General features: G+C 51.7%; 1 protein-coding gene across 3 annotated transcripts in view; it reads right to left on the bottom strand.

Moving 5' to 3' along the window:
- LOC144371986 (arylsulfatase L-like) overlaps positions 1–15,317 on the bottom strand; it is a 25,169-nt gene extending 9,852 nt beyond the window's left edge. Inside the window, exons 1-6 of one of the 3 annotated variants that reach the window (XM_078035352.1) lie at positions 15,003–15,317; positions 9,851–9,898; positions 7,907–8,068; positions 7,017–7,138; positions 2,974–3,096; positions 124–544 (exon numbers count right to left, since the gene is read on the bottom strand). In XM_078035352.1, the coding sequence (XP_077891478.1) occupies positions 124–544; positions 2,974–3,096; positions 7,017–7,138; positions 7,907–8,068; positions 9,851–9,876 (854 nt within the window). In that variant the 5' untranslated portion in view covers positions 9,877–9,898; positions 15,003–15,317. Of the gene's footprint in view, positions 1–123; positions 545–2,973; positions 3,097–7,016; positions 7,139–7,906; positions 8,089–9,850; positions 9,899–15,002 lie in introns of all 3 variants that reach the window. The other 2 variants (XM_078035353.1, XM_078035354.1) reach the window with 2 other exon arrangements.
- Between the last annotated feature and the right edge of the window lie 674 nt (positions 15,318–15,991).

Genomic DNA, 15,991 nt, shown 5'->3' with positions numbered 1-15,991 from the left:
CGAGAAAGGTCTTTCTGAGCCTGGGATGGGCCAGGCCTCAGACACACATGCCAGAAGCAGGTGCTGGACATTGCACATGGTCAGGGGCTTGGAGGGCGCGCCCCCCCTCCCCCCAGGGCTCACCTTTGCAGGAAGGAGGAGACTTCGTGCAGCAGGAGGGGCGTGACCCTGTCCAAGTCCAGGGGCTGCTGGGTGACAGTGTGGTTCCTCATGAGGAAGCAATCCGCGTGCACGATCAGGTGGCCCGCGAAGCGCGCGGCCGCGAGCAGGACAGCAGCAGCCCCGGCGGCCCCGAGGGCGGGCAGCCAGGAGCTGGTGAGCCGGGTGAGGCGGCCCGCCGCCAGCGTGAGCGAGGCCACGGCCAGGACCTGGAACCACAGGCCCAGGCTGCGCTCCAGGCCCGCGCGCTTCTCCGACAGCTCCCAGCGCGCGCAGTCGGCCATCATGGAGAAGGGCATCCCCAGGAAGCTGTCGAACCCGTGGGCCTGCGGGTGGTGGCAGTGATCGCGGGGAGACTCACAGTTCAGTCCCAGGTGCCATTTTCCTGGGGGTAGGAGAGGCCAACGGTAGGTATCACATATACCATGGCTTGGGTCTGCCCTGTCGCCCCAAATCCCCCTGCACTGCAGCCTCAGACCCCAAGGCAGCAATGGCACAGGTGAGGTTGAGCGACGGAGTGGGTCTGGGTCAGCTCTGGCCTCGTGGAGGGATTCATCCATTGAAAGATACAAGACAGTTACACAGGCCCCGGGAGGGGCTGTAGGAGACGGTGATGGGAGGAGGTTGGTTGAAGCACACACCATGTCCCCGGCCACTTTCTGTCTTACCCTCGGCTCTCCATCTGCCATGCACTGAGCTGCTTTCCTAGACCATGCCCTTCCACCATGATGCTCTGCCTCACCCCAACCCAGAGCCACGGAGACGTGGGGCACAGTTGGAGGAAGTAGGACACTGGAGACACGCCCTGGGGACTCTATCTTGTCCTTGGCTCCTCTCTCTCTCTCCCTCTCTCTATGCTTCTCTGCTCCCTGGTGCCCTGTCCTGAGCTGCTCTCCTCCTCCAGGCCCTGCCGCCATCTTGTGACATGACTGGGTTAGGAGAGGTGTAGACTAATAAGTGGATTAATCCACTTGGATGGACTCACTGGGTGGTGGCTGCAGGCAGGTGGGGTGTGGCTGGAGGAGGGGTCCCTGGGCTGTGCCTTGGGGGTCTCTGTCCTGTCCCTGGTGGGCAGAGCTCTCTCTGCTCCCTGGTGCCCTGTCCTGAGCTGCTCTCCTCCTCCAGGCCCTGCCGCCATCTTGTTCTGCTCCCCTTGGGCCACCAGGGACTGAACCTTGGAAAACATGAGCCTCAAATAAACCTCTCTTTCTTTAAATTGTTGTTTCCTGCATATTTTGCACGGAAAGGTGGCTACAACAGCATGCTCGCTCTACTCGATCTCTCTCCCAGGGGCTGGGGGAGTGTAGGCTGTGACATCAATGACCACACCAGCTGACCTTATCCTTGTGGGAACGAGGGCCCCGAGAGGAAGCATTTCCCTGAGTATTAATTTCTCGTGAGCGGTGTGACAGATTGCCATAAATCTGCTTGCTTAAACCAACGGGGGGTGGTTCTCTGTCACATCTGGACAGTCCACTCAGGATCCTCCACAGGCTGGGTTTCCACACAAGGTCCCACAGGCAGTCTATTGGCATTCCTGCTGTCCATCAATCATGGACAGAAAATGTTAGGGGGGAAATTCGCATCTTCTCTGAGCACAGGCAGATTGTTTTCCTTGGTACTCAACAAACAATAGAGTGTAGCAACGAATCGGGCAGCACCGACATTGTTTTGGGTATTCTAAGTCCTATGAAGATGATTTAAAGTCGACAGGGGGATGTGTCCATGTTCTATGCCAACACGGTACCATGTTATATAAAGGAGTGGAACCTCCAAACATTTGGGTATCTAGGGGTTGCTGTAGCATTTAGCTCCTGATATCCTTGGGAACCTTGTTCAGTAATTCCTGATAAAAAAAAATATTACTACAGAGTTGGACACCGTGGCGCATGCCTATAATCCCAGCAGCCTAGGAGGCTGAGGCAGGAGGATTGTGAGTTCAAAGCCAGCCTCAGCAAAAGTGAGGCCGTAAGCAACTGAGCGAGACCCTGTCTCTAAATAAAATACAAAATACGGCTGGGGATGAGGCTCGTGGTTGAGTGTCCCTGGGTTCAATCCATGCTACCAAAAAAAAAAAAATGTTATCACTACAAGTGAGGATCATGGCCGTGTGGTCCCCTTTCCCTTCTCCCTGTCTGTTGTCTTGAAGTTTCACTTACTTACTTTTTGTTCAATATCTAATGTGGTTTCTTGGCTTATAGAAAAACACGTGTTTGTTATGGAAGCACAGAACGAGGTAAGTTTTATGCAAACATTTGGTCAATGAGCATCTAGTTTATGTTGTTTTGATATTTATTTTTTTTGTGTGTGTGATGGGGGTATCGGTATGTTCCCTAGGATGGCCTCCAACTTCTGGCCTCAAATGATCCTCCTGCCTCTGCCTCTGGAGTAGCTGGGACTACCACCATGCCTGGCCATATGACTATTATTTTTGAATGTGTTGACTTTTAATTTTGTACCAGGGATGTAACCCAGGGGTTTCTCTATCACTGTGCACCCTCCCCATCCCTTTATATATTATTTTAAAAAAATTTTTTGAGACAGGGTCTTGCTAAGTTGCTGAGGCCGGCCTCCAATATGCAATCCTCCTGCCTCAGCCTCCCAAGTTGCTGATTATAAGTGTGTGCCACCACACCTGACCCGTTGACATTTGTTGAATAACTTGTGGCCCCTGTGCATCCTGGGAGACCACATCATTTCTGTCATCTGGGAAATTACCTGGGACCCTCACTGGTGGCCTTTCCAAACATTTGGAGTTCAATAGACCCTTAAAAGGAAAGTAGTGAGCTCCAGAGTTGAAAGAAAGGTACCTACCTATTAGTCCAGTGGCGTAGCCTTGGTCTCTCAATATTTTTGCAAAAGTTATCTCATTGGTGGGCAGGCCCCCGGCTGCTGCTGTCCACTGGAGAACACGGAAAGCATTGCTGGAAACCATGCCTTCGACCAGCCAACAAAGAGAAATAAGTTACTATTATGTATTTGCTTTTAGTTGATGATGATGATGTTCACTCTTTTAAATTTAGAATATTCTGTAGAACTCTCCATTATTGAAAATCACATTGAAAAGTTCCTTCCTGCAAGGACCTGCCTCACAGAACCACGTATGTGGCAGGGAAGGTCATAATGAAATGTCAATGCTGGAGAGAAGGTGTCCGGTCTTGTGCCAGTTAGGTCACTAAAGGGGAAAAAAAAGAATTTAATGGAAAAGGAATGAGAATTTAAAATGCACTTTGATTTCCCCAAATTCTTGCTATCACCAAAGAGTTTTCACAGTAATCTGTGAAATGATGTGCACAGCTTCTAGGTACGCTAATGGGTGGTTATCACTCCAGAGAGTGCACAGGGAGTTGGCCTGGTGTGGATTTTGGAATGATTGAAAGATTCATTGCGTCAAGTATGGTAGTGCACACACGTAATCCCAGTGGCTTGGGAGGCTGAGGCAGGAGGATAGCAAGTTGGAGGCCAGCCTCAGCCACTTAGCGAGGAACTAAGCAACTTAGCAAGACCGTGTCTGAAAATAAAAAATAGAAAGGGCTGGGAGTGCGGCTCAGTGGTTAAATGCCCCTGGGTTCAATCCCTGGTATCAAAAATAAGTAAATAAACAAAAGAAGATTTCCTGGAGAGTTCTAAAATACAGGCAAACCATTGAGCTCTGGACTTCCACACAGGTGTGTATGTGTGGGGAGGTGCTGGGTATTGCACCCACGGTTGCTCTACCATGAGCCACAGTCCTAACCCTTTTTTTTTATTTTGAGTGTCTTGATGAATTCCTGAGGCTGACCTCAAATTTGCAGTCCTCCTGCCTCAGCCTCCTGAATTGCTGGAATTTCAGGAGTGCATCCTCCGACCCAGCTATGCAGAGGAAAAGGAAGGTTTTCTTGCTATTTAGGTGTAGCAGGGCCACCCGATCAGAGGATGAGTACCACTGAAAGTAGAGTTTGTGACCATTTGCGAGAAGACGGGGTATGCCAGGCCATGGGGTGCCAGCAGGGAGGCACCGGGGTAGATCAGGAGGCAGAGGGAGTGAGGAAGAAATTTAGGGAGATGCCTCCATTTTAAGTTTTTTTATTTTAAATGGAAAGAAATAAGCAAGGCAGAGCAAGACGTTTTCAAACCTGCCAGCGTTAATAATTTTGGTCTGCTCTGGGCTACAGGGGCTGCTCACTGCCCCAATTTCCTGCTTGCAGAACCTGGGGTGAGGGGAGCAGGGGATATTCGCCCAGAGGACATGGGCAGAGGATCTGAAGGTTCCACATGGAGAACAAGCTCACATGCACATTGCTGTTATGTCTAGGAACCGGCCAGCACCCAGAGGGTCAGCTCCCCGAGGGCCAGCGGGGGCCATGATATCAAAGCATCAGAATGCAGAAAATAAAGATACATGTTGAGTGCATGCGTAATACTGCAGCCCAGAGAGAGATGGACGGATGGATGCAGAGACAGGTGACGAGTGGGGACATGATACAGATGATAGATCCAGTTGCTTCTTTTTCCTGGGAAATCCTTAACTGGTCCTGGGTGAGAATCTCCCCTGGAGTCTGGGGCAGATTCTTGAGCCTCAAGACCAGAGAAACGGTGAGGACCATACGCAGAGTTCTGAATTTTCGATCTACTTCCTACCCAACTCCCTTGCAAATGGCAGATTTTAAGGTAAACAGTAACATATATATCATGCCCAAAAATAATCTATAAGACACGAAGGGCACCTGAGATGATTGAGAAATCCCTGCCTTGGAAAGAGAAAAATATCTTGCCAAAAGACATCCCCCCACGGACCACAGAAAACAAAGACCATTCTCTTTCCATTAAGAGGGCAAAAATTTACGAACGAGTTTCAGAAACACACTCATATTTTTGCTCTGATTAAACATATTTGTTTAGTTCTTTTTTTTTTTTTTTTGCACCCTGCCTAATGTATACCTGATAGGAGGCTGTGATAGGAGGCTCAGCAAATGGCCTCCTGCCTACTTTTGTACCCCCAGCCAGTGAGAAATGGATTGGTGCTGCTGTGGTTTGGATTGGGTGCGTCCCCCCAATAAGCTGTGTGTGGAAGGCCTGGTTCCCAGCTGATGGTCTATTAGGACGTTAGGGAGCCTTTAAGAGGTGGGTCTAGTGGGTGGAAGTGACGTCATGGAGGCGTGGCCTGGAAGGGCAGAGTGGAGCTCCACCCCTCCCTCTGCTTCAAGGATCCTCCATGTTCTCACCCCAGGACCACAGCCAAGGAGCCAAGGCCCAGGAGCCAAGGCCCTTCCACACCATGAGCCCCACAGAGACATCTGGATCTCAATGAGCTTATTTCTGTCACAAAGCTGACTCATGCAGGGCCTTTGCAGATAATTGGGAAAAAAGTAGAGAAGATTCCATAACCTGTTGCTGCAGTTGGTTCTTTTCACTACTATAGGAGGAAAAAAAAGACCTGACAAGAACAAATTTAGAGGAGGAAAAGTTGAATTTGGTTCATGGTTTCCAAGGTTCAGTCCCTGTTGGCCGACTCCATGGCTCTGGCCCAAGGGGAGCAGAACAAGATGGCGGCAGGGCCTGGAGGAGGAGAGCAGCTCAGGACAGGGCACCAGGGAGCAGAGAGAGCTCTGCTCACCAGGGACAGGACAGAGACCCCAAAGGCACAGCCCAGGGACCCCCTCCTCCAGCCACACCCCACCTGCTGCAGTCACTACCCAGTGAGTCCATCCAAGTGGATTAATCCACTATTAGGTTACACCAGGAAGCAGAGAGAGCTCTGCTCACCAGGGACAGGACAGAGACCCCAAAGGCACAGCCCAGGGACCCCCTCCTCCAGCCACACCCCACCTGCTGCAGTCTCCACCCAGTGAGTCCATCCAAGTGGATTAATCCATTATTAGGTTACACCAGGAAGCAGAGAGAGCTCTGCTCACCAGGGACAGGACAGAGACCCCCAAGGCACAGCCCAGGGACCCCCTCCTCCAGCCACACCCCACCTGCTGCAGTCACCACCCAGTGAGTCCATCCAAGTGGATTAATCCACTATTAGGTTACACCAGGAAGCAGAGAGAGCTCTGCTCACCAGGGACAGGACAGAGACCCCCAAGGCACAGCCCAGGGACCCCCTCCTCCAGCCACACCCCACCTGCTACAGTCACCACCCAATGAGTCCATCCAAGTGGATTAATCCACTATGAGTCTACACCCAGTGAGTTCAGCCAAGTGGATTAATCCACTATTAGTCTACACCTCTTACAACCCAATCATTTCACAATATGGTGGCAGGGCCTGGAGGAGGAGAGCAGCTCAGGACAGGGCACCAGGGAGCAGAGAGAGCTCTGCTCACCAGGGACAGGACAGAGACCCCAAAGGCACAGCCCAGGGACCCCCTCCTCCAGCCACACCCCACCTGCTGCAGTCACCACCTGGTTAAACCATTGAAGTGGATTAATCCACTGATCAGGTCACACCTCTCCTCCTCTAACCATGTCACCTCTGAAGTGTCTTGCGTTGCTTCACCCATGAACCCTTTTGGGGCACAAAATGCAACACATGTGGATAAAGTTTTATTAGGACAGGGCCACAACCATTTTTGAGTGCACTGTCCATAGAGGACTTCAAAAATGCCGTTGAGCAGCTGTACCCGAGACTGTGTGGCTTGCAAAAATGAAAACATTCGCTACCTTGCCTGCTACAGAAAATGTTACGTTCGTACAGTTAAATCCCAGCCTGGGTCACCTTGTTCCCCGAGGGGCTAGAGCGCCAGGGCTGGCTGCAGTGTCCTGGCAGAACTGTGTGGGCTGGGACCCATCTTTCCCCATCTGGGTGTCAATGAGAGAGGCTGCGGGTGGCCACCCACCTGTTCCTCCCCAGGTGGGTTTCACAGTGGGACTGACCTGAGCGGATGGGGTATCTGCCCGTCAGGAAAGCAGCCCTGCTCGGGGTGCACACGGACGCCGCGGCGATGTGCTGGGTCAGGACCACCCCGTCTTCTGCAAGCCGGTCGATGTTTGGAGTCCTGGCGAGAGAGAGGAAAAATAATAGTGCTGTGTTCTGCTGTGTTCTCCTAAGAAACCCAGATTTTCATCAGCGTAGGGTAAGCTGCTGGTCATCAGTGAGTGCATCAAGATGTGCTCGAGAATGATCCAGGACCTTAAATGTCCTCAGGACCTTCAAAGAAACAGCATCTTGATGAATTACGGTGGACCCCGTGTCCACCAGGTGCTGCCAGTCCTGACGGACAGACAGATGGGCAGTTCAGAAGCGGGAGGCTGCTTCTCCCTGGGCGGTCAGGGACTGCATGGGCAGGTCCAAGGTCACGGTCACCCGTGAGGGTACCGGGCCGGGCACACCCAGCAGGGCCGGCAGATTCAGTTCCATGCTGGGTCTCAGGGGACATTAGAAGAATTGAAATCAGTCCTGAGTGGGTGGGCTTGGCTGGATGGAAGAGGGGCTGGGAGTGAGGGGCAGTTCAGCATGGCTTTGGGCTCACAAGCAATAAAACTCATTTCCAAGACGCCCTCCGTCTGTAGTGGGTTGGGTGAGAACCCTATTTTCAACCCAAGTGAGTGGATGATGGTTTGCTGGGTGGATTGGAGCTGGATTCATGTTTGCGTGTGCAGGCTTCTGTGAATGTCCCCGTCGGCCATTCCTAGGCTTGAATGCATCCTCACATTACCTGCCTCCAGATCCGGGGGCGGCCGGACCCTCTATTCCTATAGGAATCACCAGGTCTGGGACCTGCTCTTTCCTCTGGTCCCCAAGAACCCCATTTCCCATTCCTTGCCTTAGGGTCTTGTTGCCATAGCAGCCGAGGTCTCCAATGCCAAGGTCATCCGCCATCATCAGTAGGACGTTGGGCCTCGAGTCAGCCGCATCCCTGCAGGCGGACGGCGTCCCTCCCAGCCACAGACCCAGGGCCACGGCCAGACAGCTCCTGAAACACAGGCTCCACAAGCACGCTCAGCCCTGTAGCACGCGCCGACGGTCAGACGCTTGCAGGGGGGACGCGGCGTCAGTGTTTAAGGGTTTGATGGGCTTAGGGTTTAGCTTTGAACCTATGCCCCAGGCCTTTGATTTTTTTTTTCTTTATTCATTTAAAATTGCCCATGCAGTTGATGGTCTTATTTGGACTTTCAAAGTAATTTTGGAGGCTCTAGAGTGTTGTTGAATGGTTATGGCAATAGCAACTTAAAAAGCCTTCTTTAAGCTTCCTTAAAATGTATGGATCTGTTTCCAAGAACAGCTACTGCACCCTCCCCTTCTCCAACTGGCTTTTCTTCCTCTTCCTTCTCTCTCTCTCTCTCTCTCTCTCTCTGGGGGGGGGGGGATGTTACCAGGGACTGAACTCAGGGTCCCTCAACCAATGAGTCCCATCCCCAGCCCTATTTTGTATTTTATTTAGAGACAGGGTCTCCCTGAGTTGCTTAGGGCCTTACTTTGGTAGAGGCTGGCTTTGACCTCGCGATCGTCCTGCCTCAGCCTCCTCAGCCACTGGGATGACAGGTGCGTGCGCCACCGCGCCTGACTCTTGTCCTTCTTTCTTAAATGGCAAAACTGGGTTGGACTTGTGTGTTGGGGGTACCTTGCTACAAGTTGGAACACTGAGTAGACACCAGCTCTGGGCAGTGGCCAGTCCCGGTGAAGCCAGAAATAGATAGAGTAGAGGGGTAAATCGACCCTTGTCCTTGGACAAACCCACAGAGCACTCCTAGGCACACACCCACCCTGCTGAGTTGTTTGTCTGCAAATAACAGGAGAGATCTGCTGGACCAGGTGTCCCTGACTCAGTCAGGCTGGGTGGGGACCCATAGCAATCCCCTAGCAGCCACCAATCAGCATGAGACAGGGAAATACCTGGGATGCCAGATGACCCCCAAGTAGTTTATGGTGGTTGATAACGTGTTGGGAAATCATGGAGTTCAGCACGTACACCCCTCTTGGCTCAAACCAATCAGTTTAAATGAATCCCCCTCTTGCACTAACCAATCCCCCCTCCCCAACTTGTTCCCGCCAGTGAATGTGCTAATCAATGTGAAGAGCTGTTGTTTGCTTTTCCCGCGGCGTGGAATGATTTGCTGTGTGATGCTGTGACGCATAGAGTACCCCCCAAAACCTATCAAATCTCACTGGACAAAGGACCGGGACTCACTCCCTGGGACCACTGCATCGGGAACGGCTGTGAGTCCAGGCTGGAGCTTGCAGTAAAGACTCTTGTGTGATTGCATTGGATTCGGCTCCTGGAGGTCTATCGGGGTCCCAGGAACCTGGCATCACATCGGGAAGCTGGCAACGGGAAGCCAGGAAGAAGCGGAAAACCCTGAATCTTTCATCCCACGATACTGTGATGCGCAGGTGGGCTTTGGAAGTGATGGAGGTCCCGGTCCAGAGAGATAGTAAAGCACAGGTCCCCTCCGTAGTGTGGCAGAGCAGAGATGACCCTGGAGTCTCCAAGGAGCTTTGCCATAGGGGCTGCGGAGAGCCAGGCGCCTGGCCATGGGATGCCCTTGGCGCTTCCCACCAGGTTTGGGGCTGATCTCTCCTGAGGCTGACTGGAGCTCTCCCAAGGTACGGGGGCTTGGAGCCCTCAGACTGATCCTGATCCCCGTGCCCGGGGCTCCAAGGTCTCTGGGTTCCTCACCGAGCAGAGGCCCCTTGCTTATCTGTGGATTTGGGGAGAGACGGGAGGAAACGCAGGCAGGGGCCCGGGGACCACACCGTCCTGTCTTACCATGAATATCCCATCCGCCACCGCATGGCCTCGCTCCTGTCGTGTTTCCTGTAGAGAAAAGAAGGGGTTGAGGAGAACTGGGCAGCAGGAAGCACATCCTTCCTAGAGGTGAAAGATGGGGATGGAGCCACGTGGGGAAGCTCTGCTCTGACGGCATCAGCTCCAGAAGAACCTTAAAACCATGGCAAACTCTCATAAGGCGATGCTCCGGCACGGGGTCTGGACACACCGGCAGCGCTCTATCCAAAAGGTGGACAAGCCCAACGTGGTGGTGAAGGGCTGTCATCTCTGCAAAGGTAGGAGGCTGAGGCTGGAGGATACGAAGTCAGAGGCCAGCCTCGGCCACTTAGTAAGATCCTAAGCAAAAAGTTAGCGAGACCCTGTCTGAAAATTTTAAAAAGTAAAATACAAAGGGCTGAGGATGCGGCTCAGTGGTGAAGCACTCCTGGGTTCGACCTTTGTGGGTCCAGAGAAGGAGCATTTGGGGCTTTGCAATGCAGATAGTTTCTGTTGCAACCAGCCCACTTGCCTGCGGTAGGGAGAATGTGGGAGTAGAAAATTCAAGAATGAATGGACACTCCTGTCAGCAAAACCTTGCTGAGCAAGAGAGAGAGAGAGAGAGCTGGGCTTGCTCACTGAGCCCTGGCAATGCTGGAAGAGTGAGTTTGCCGTTCTCTTCTCTCTTCTGTTCTCTGCACGCACCACCATTTGCTTATCTGCCCGCCTGCTGCAGGACAGGAGTGCTTACACCTGTGAGCCACACTATGCTTTTATGAGACCTAGTATCTGTGCAATGTAGAGGGACACGTATCCCACAAACCAGGTGGGTCCTGACGACAAGGCAGTGTGCCCCTTGGGTGTGCAACGCTTTTGAAATCCTGAGCTTTCCTTCCCGATCATGGTGCAATCATTGGCCAGAGACCAGATGTTCTCTGGTCACCGGGCTCGGTGCATTTTGTCAACACATTTCCCAGCACACAGGGATGAGGGTTTTTGACTGTCCCCAAGGGGTCTTGAGCTGACAGACCAGAGCACCTGACCCAGGAGCTCTGCTTCCAAGTCCTGTCTCCCTGTCTGAAGCTTCCTCTCCATTTCTCTTAAATTGTGCACAGATGCACGAGGGACCCATTAGCTCAGAGCAACTGGGTGTCTCCCAGGCATCGGGGACAGCAGAGCTGGCCGTGTCTGCCACAGGGAAAGAGCTTGGTGTTGACTTGTGGGCTCTGGGCTTTGGGACATGGGGAGGAAGCAGGCTGATGTGCTGAGCGAGGTGACATGCTGAGCAGGGTGACATCTGGATGTTTACCTCTGCATGGGCAATGGCGTGATCTGGACAAATGCCCTTTTTAAAAAAAAAAAAAATGATCAAGTTTGCAGCAATGTGGGGACCAGTCAGAGCAAGGTGGGACCCGGAGCTCAGAAATGAACCAGGAGAGAATGTACCAAGGTCACTGTAAAGTATCCAGCGACTCCTCGGTCTTTCTGAACATCTTTAAAATCCGCATTGTCGGGCTGGGATTCTGGCTCAGCCATGGAGCGCTCGCCCAGCTAAGGCGGGACCCAGGTCCGATGCTCAACACCGCATAAAAATAAAGGCATTATGTTGTGTCCATCTGCACCTAAAAACATTTTTTTTAAAAACCCACATTGTCTGCATATGCTGGTGCAGAAAGGCCTGTTGTGATAGCAAAGGCAGCAGTTTAGAAACTTAAGCCTGGCTGGGGGCGGTGCCCACGCCTGTCATCCCGGCAGCTCAGGAGGCTGAGGCAGGATTGGGATTGGAGGCCAGCCTCCGCCAAAGCGAGGCCCTAAGCAACTCCGTGAGACCCTGTCTCTAAATAAAATGCAAAATAGGGCTGGGGACGGGGCTCAGGGGTCCCGTGCCCCTGAGTACCTCTAGTACCCAATGATGGCTTGGAGATTTTGAGGTCCCCATGGTGGGATATCGATGGCAGCCTAGCTCTCAAATATCACTCGGTAGACAATTCAGTCTCCTAAGAGGTTAGCAGCTCTTCAAATCTCCACGGACAAAACACACTCTCCGAGGCACCACTGTCTCCAAAATGAAGCTCCTGCAAAGCCTGCAGCTCCTCCTCCCCGAATCCACAGGAGGAGCACACTCCAGGGGCAGGGGAAAGAAGCCAGGAACAGCCCCTGCCCCGCCCCCCACAAACCATTCTGAGCCAACAAGACTTCCAGAAGGAATGAGCCACCTCACCTGGCCCTCCTCGCTATCCTGAAACATACAATAAATTTTATTATTATTATTTTTTTTCACCCATGTGCTGTAGGCACCCTACTGGATCGTTTTTGACCTACAAGGTTGGAGGATTCCAAGTTTTCCACTTGATACCTCTTCCCAAAGTGCATCAGCAGCCCGGGCACTGAGTCCAGGAAAGACCCAGGGGCGATCGCAATCATTGAGTCCCCGACACCCCTCCTCCATGACATGGAAAATACCTCCCTTCTGGACTTGGACAGGGAGGATGCCTGGGGCCTGACTTGTTTATACAAGCCGATGATTTTGCTGGCGTAATGGATGTTGGCAGCAAAATGTGTTTTTTTGGTTTTTTTTTTTTTTTTTTTAGCACAGGTGTGGTGCCTACCCAGTGTTTGCTACACTTTGCGATTTTTGGTTACAAACTGAAATCATTACCGTGATGTGGGGCAGTGGGGGGGGGGCATAGAAATATTTTTATATGAATTTCAAGGCACTCATACATCACCAAAGCAGGGGATGCCTTCAGAGGAAGTGACTTAAGGCCTGTTCACTGCTGTGCCAAACTATGGGAGCCTGGGCTAGATACCTGGCTGGGTGGCAGAGCCTGTAGTGTCTGGGATGCAAATGTGTCGAGCATGCTACTGTATTGTAGGCAACTGCAACACTGTGACATGTCCTGGTAATATCGAAACATGGCCCAGGCAAAGAAAAGATTCCGTGAAACACCATCTAAAAGATTTATGAGGGGCTGGGGACGTGGCTCAAGCCGTAGCGCGCTCGCCTGGCATGCGTGCGGCCCGGGTTCGATCCTCAGCACCACATACCAACAAAGATGTTGTGTCCACCGAAAACTAAAAAATAAATATTAAAAAAAATAAATAAAATAAAAGGTTTATGAAAGGTGCTGCTGTTTGGGGCTGTTGCCATGCACAGAGCTTGCAGGATAAGTCCCCCTATTGAGTCTGTGAGCGCTGAATGAATGTAAAAGTTCAACAAATGCCGGCAGCTCTAGTATTTATAAATCCTGTGGGCATGCTGGATACAGTGGCACCGGCCTCTAATCCAGAGGCTTGAGAGGCTGAGGCAGGGGGATGACAAATTGGAGGCCACCCTCAGCAACTTATCAAGGCCCTCAGTTACTTAGTGAGACCCTGTCTCTACATTAAAAAAAAAAATAGCTGATGGGATGGTAAAGAAAATGTAAGTCTATATACACAGAGGAATATTACTCAGTCTTAAAGAAGAATGCAATGACGGTATCTGTTGGTAAGTGGATGGAGCTGGAGACTATCATGCTAAGTAAAACAGGCCAATTTCCCAAACACCCAAGGCTCAATGTTCTCTCTGATATGTCGATGCTCATGCATAACAAAGGGGAGACTGGGGAAGAAGAGAGGTACTTTGGATCAGGCAGAGGGGAGCGAAGGGAGGGGAGGGGTATGGGGTGGGAAGAATGCATGGGACATTATGACCCTGTGTGCATATATGACCACAGGACCAGGGTGATTCTACACCGTGTACAACCAGAAAAATAAGAAGTTGTACTCTATTTATGTAGGATGTGTCCAAGTGCATTTTAGTGGCATAGAGAACTAATCAGAACAAATTTAATATATATATATATATATATATATTAAATTTGAGAGAGAGAGAGAGAGAGAGAGAGAGAGAGAGAGAGTTTTTGATATTTATTTTTAGTTTTCGTTTTCGATGGACACAACATCTTTGTATGTGGTGCTGAGGATCGAACCCCGGCCACACGCATGCCAGGCGAGCACGCTACCGCTTGAGCCACATCCCCAGCCCTTAAAAAAAAAAAAAAAATTTAAAAAATAAATAAATAAAAAGGGCTGGGGGATGTGGCTCAGTGGTTAAGCACCCCCTGGGTTCAATCACTGCTACCAAAGGGGAAAAAAAAAAAAAAAACACAAAACACTATGTCCTTAGACTAGACTACACTTATGATTTTTTTCTTCAATGAAACATTAAACCGAGTTCACTGAAACTTTCTCCCTTCATAAACTTGCTTTTTTTTTTTTTTAACTTTGGATTCTTTTGTAAGAATGCTTGGTTTTAAGAAAATGGAACTTTTGAATGTTGTTATGACCTGGAGGGACACCTATTGGATCCTGTCACTCTGCAGAGTGCACCGCTGCGAGTCTACATTCCTACACGTTTCGCAGGCAGCTTCTCCTTATATCCAGTGGCTATGACAGGCATTGCAAAGTCGGTTTTTATTCTTTATCAAATAGACGTGTGTGTGTGTGTGTGTGTGTGTGTGTGTGTGTGTTTTCTTTTTCTTGCAGGAAGATGTACCAAGGGCCTCTGCCCACGCCTCTGGAGGACATTCTGGCTGTGCTGGTTTCACTCCTTGCATTGGAGACCAGAGACAAAGCTCAAGCCTTGGCTGCGGAGTGAGTCAAGATAAAAAGCGACTTGACTCTGTCAGCTAAAGGCCTGCTCCTGCCCGGGACACGTTTGCATCTCAGCCCCTGGGAGGCAGCTCCCCTCCACGCTGGCCGGTGGCCACCACGTTCACCGCTGCGCAACGGGGACGCAGGGAAGCAGCCCGCGCCCGCCCTGTCACTCAGCTCACTGAGTGTCCTGCGCCACAATGTAACTGCGCCCCTGCTCTTCCCCCAGTGCTGGGCCCCCGCCAGGCCTGGGCTGGGTGGCCACGTCCTGGCAGCCTGCGGACATCCCGGAGACGGGACCTCGGAGAAGGCTGTCCCCTGCTGCCCCTGGCCGCCCCTGCGCCGCCCCCACGGACACCAAGTTTCAAAACCACCAAATAAATAGCCCCCAAGGCCCCCGCGGATTCTTTTCAGTCGCACAGAAAAACTTCTAAGAGTGGCCAAAGTCGCCAGGAGAGGGACAGGCTGCCGGGCAGGGCGGCCTGCGGCGGCGGGGACCCGGCGGACACGGCTTTACCTGCAGAGGGATCTCTGGGGGGAGCCCAGCTCAGCTCCGGGGACGTCAGTTCCTGCGGCACCTCGGCTGCGGGGGGGTCGCCTGGGCTGCGAGGTCCTCTCTGCTGCGCCCCCCCCCCCCGGGGAGGCTGTCCCTGCGCCGCGCACCCAGCGCAGCCCGCGGACCCGGCCAGGCCCCGCGCGCTGCCCGCCCTCCGGCGTGTGCAGCAGGTTTCCGGTTCTTTCTTGCAAGAGGAGCCTCCAGAATACACAGGTCTCCAGCCCCGGCCTCCGGTTCAACCCCCCGGGGGGGGGGGGGGGCGTTGGCTGGCTGTTCCCGAAGAGGCCAGTGGGTGGCTGGTCTCCAAGATCCTCCTTGCATGCATGGCTGGCTGCACACCTCACTTCTTCCTTTGGATCATTATTTAATGATTTCCTCCCTAGATGTTGCTTCGGACAGAAGAAAAAGTCAGGAGCAGTCGGGGATGAGGCTCAGCCGTCCAACGCTTGCCAGGCACCCACATCGCATCGCAGCAGTGCAATTAAAATAGGCACATATTTTTATACAAACATATAGGTAGTTATAGTAAAATGGGTTTTATATATCTGATGTAATGCATAAGGTCTATTAGACATATTTATCCATTCGTATTTGTATATTTAATATTCGTGTTGGTGCATTTAATATTTAATATTCATCTAATCATGATATACTTCATAAGTATATAGAGATAATAAATACTACATTATGTATGTGATCAATACACGATCTGCAGAACATTTTTTGGGAACTGACCAAATCAAGGAGGAAAGACTGTGGCTGGATGGACTCGGGGGCACCTGGAGCCCCAACCAAATCTGCTGGATCCCTTGCTGGGCCGGGCAGGGTCCAGAGCTCCAGCTACTTCTGCAGTTTCAATGCCCTGAGACAGAACCTGGGTCCCCTCCGTCTTTAAAAAAAAAAAAAAAAAAAAAAACTAATTTATTTATTTGTTCTAATTAGTTATACAC

This window comes from Ictidomys tridecemlineatus, chromosome Y (assembly GCF_052094955.1).
Source record: "Ictidomys tridecemlineatus isolate mIctTri1 chromosome Y, mIctTri1.hap1, whole genome shotgun sequence".
Taxonomy (NCBI): domain Eukaryota; kingdom Metazoa; phylum Chordata; class Mammalia; order Rodentia; family Sciuridae; genus Ictidomys; species Ictidomys tridecemlineatus.
The sequence above is the reverse complement of the archived record's forward strand: the minus strand, read 5'-3'. Positions and strand labels throughout refer to the sequence as shown.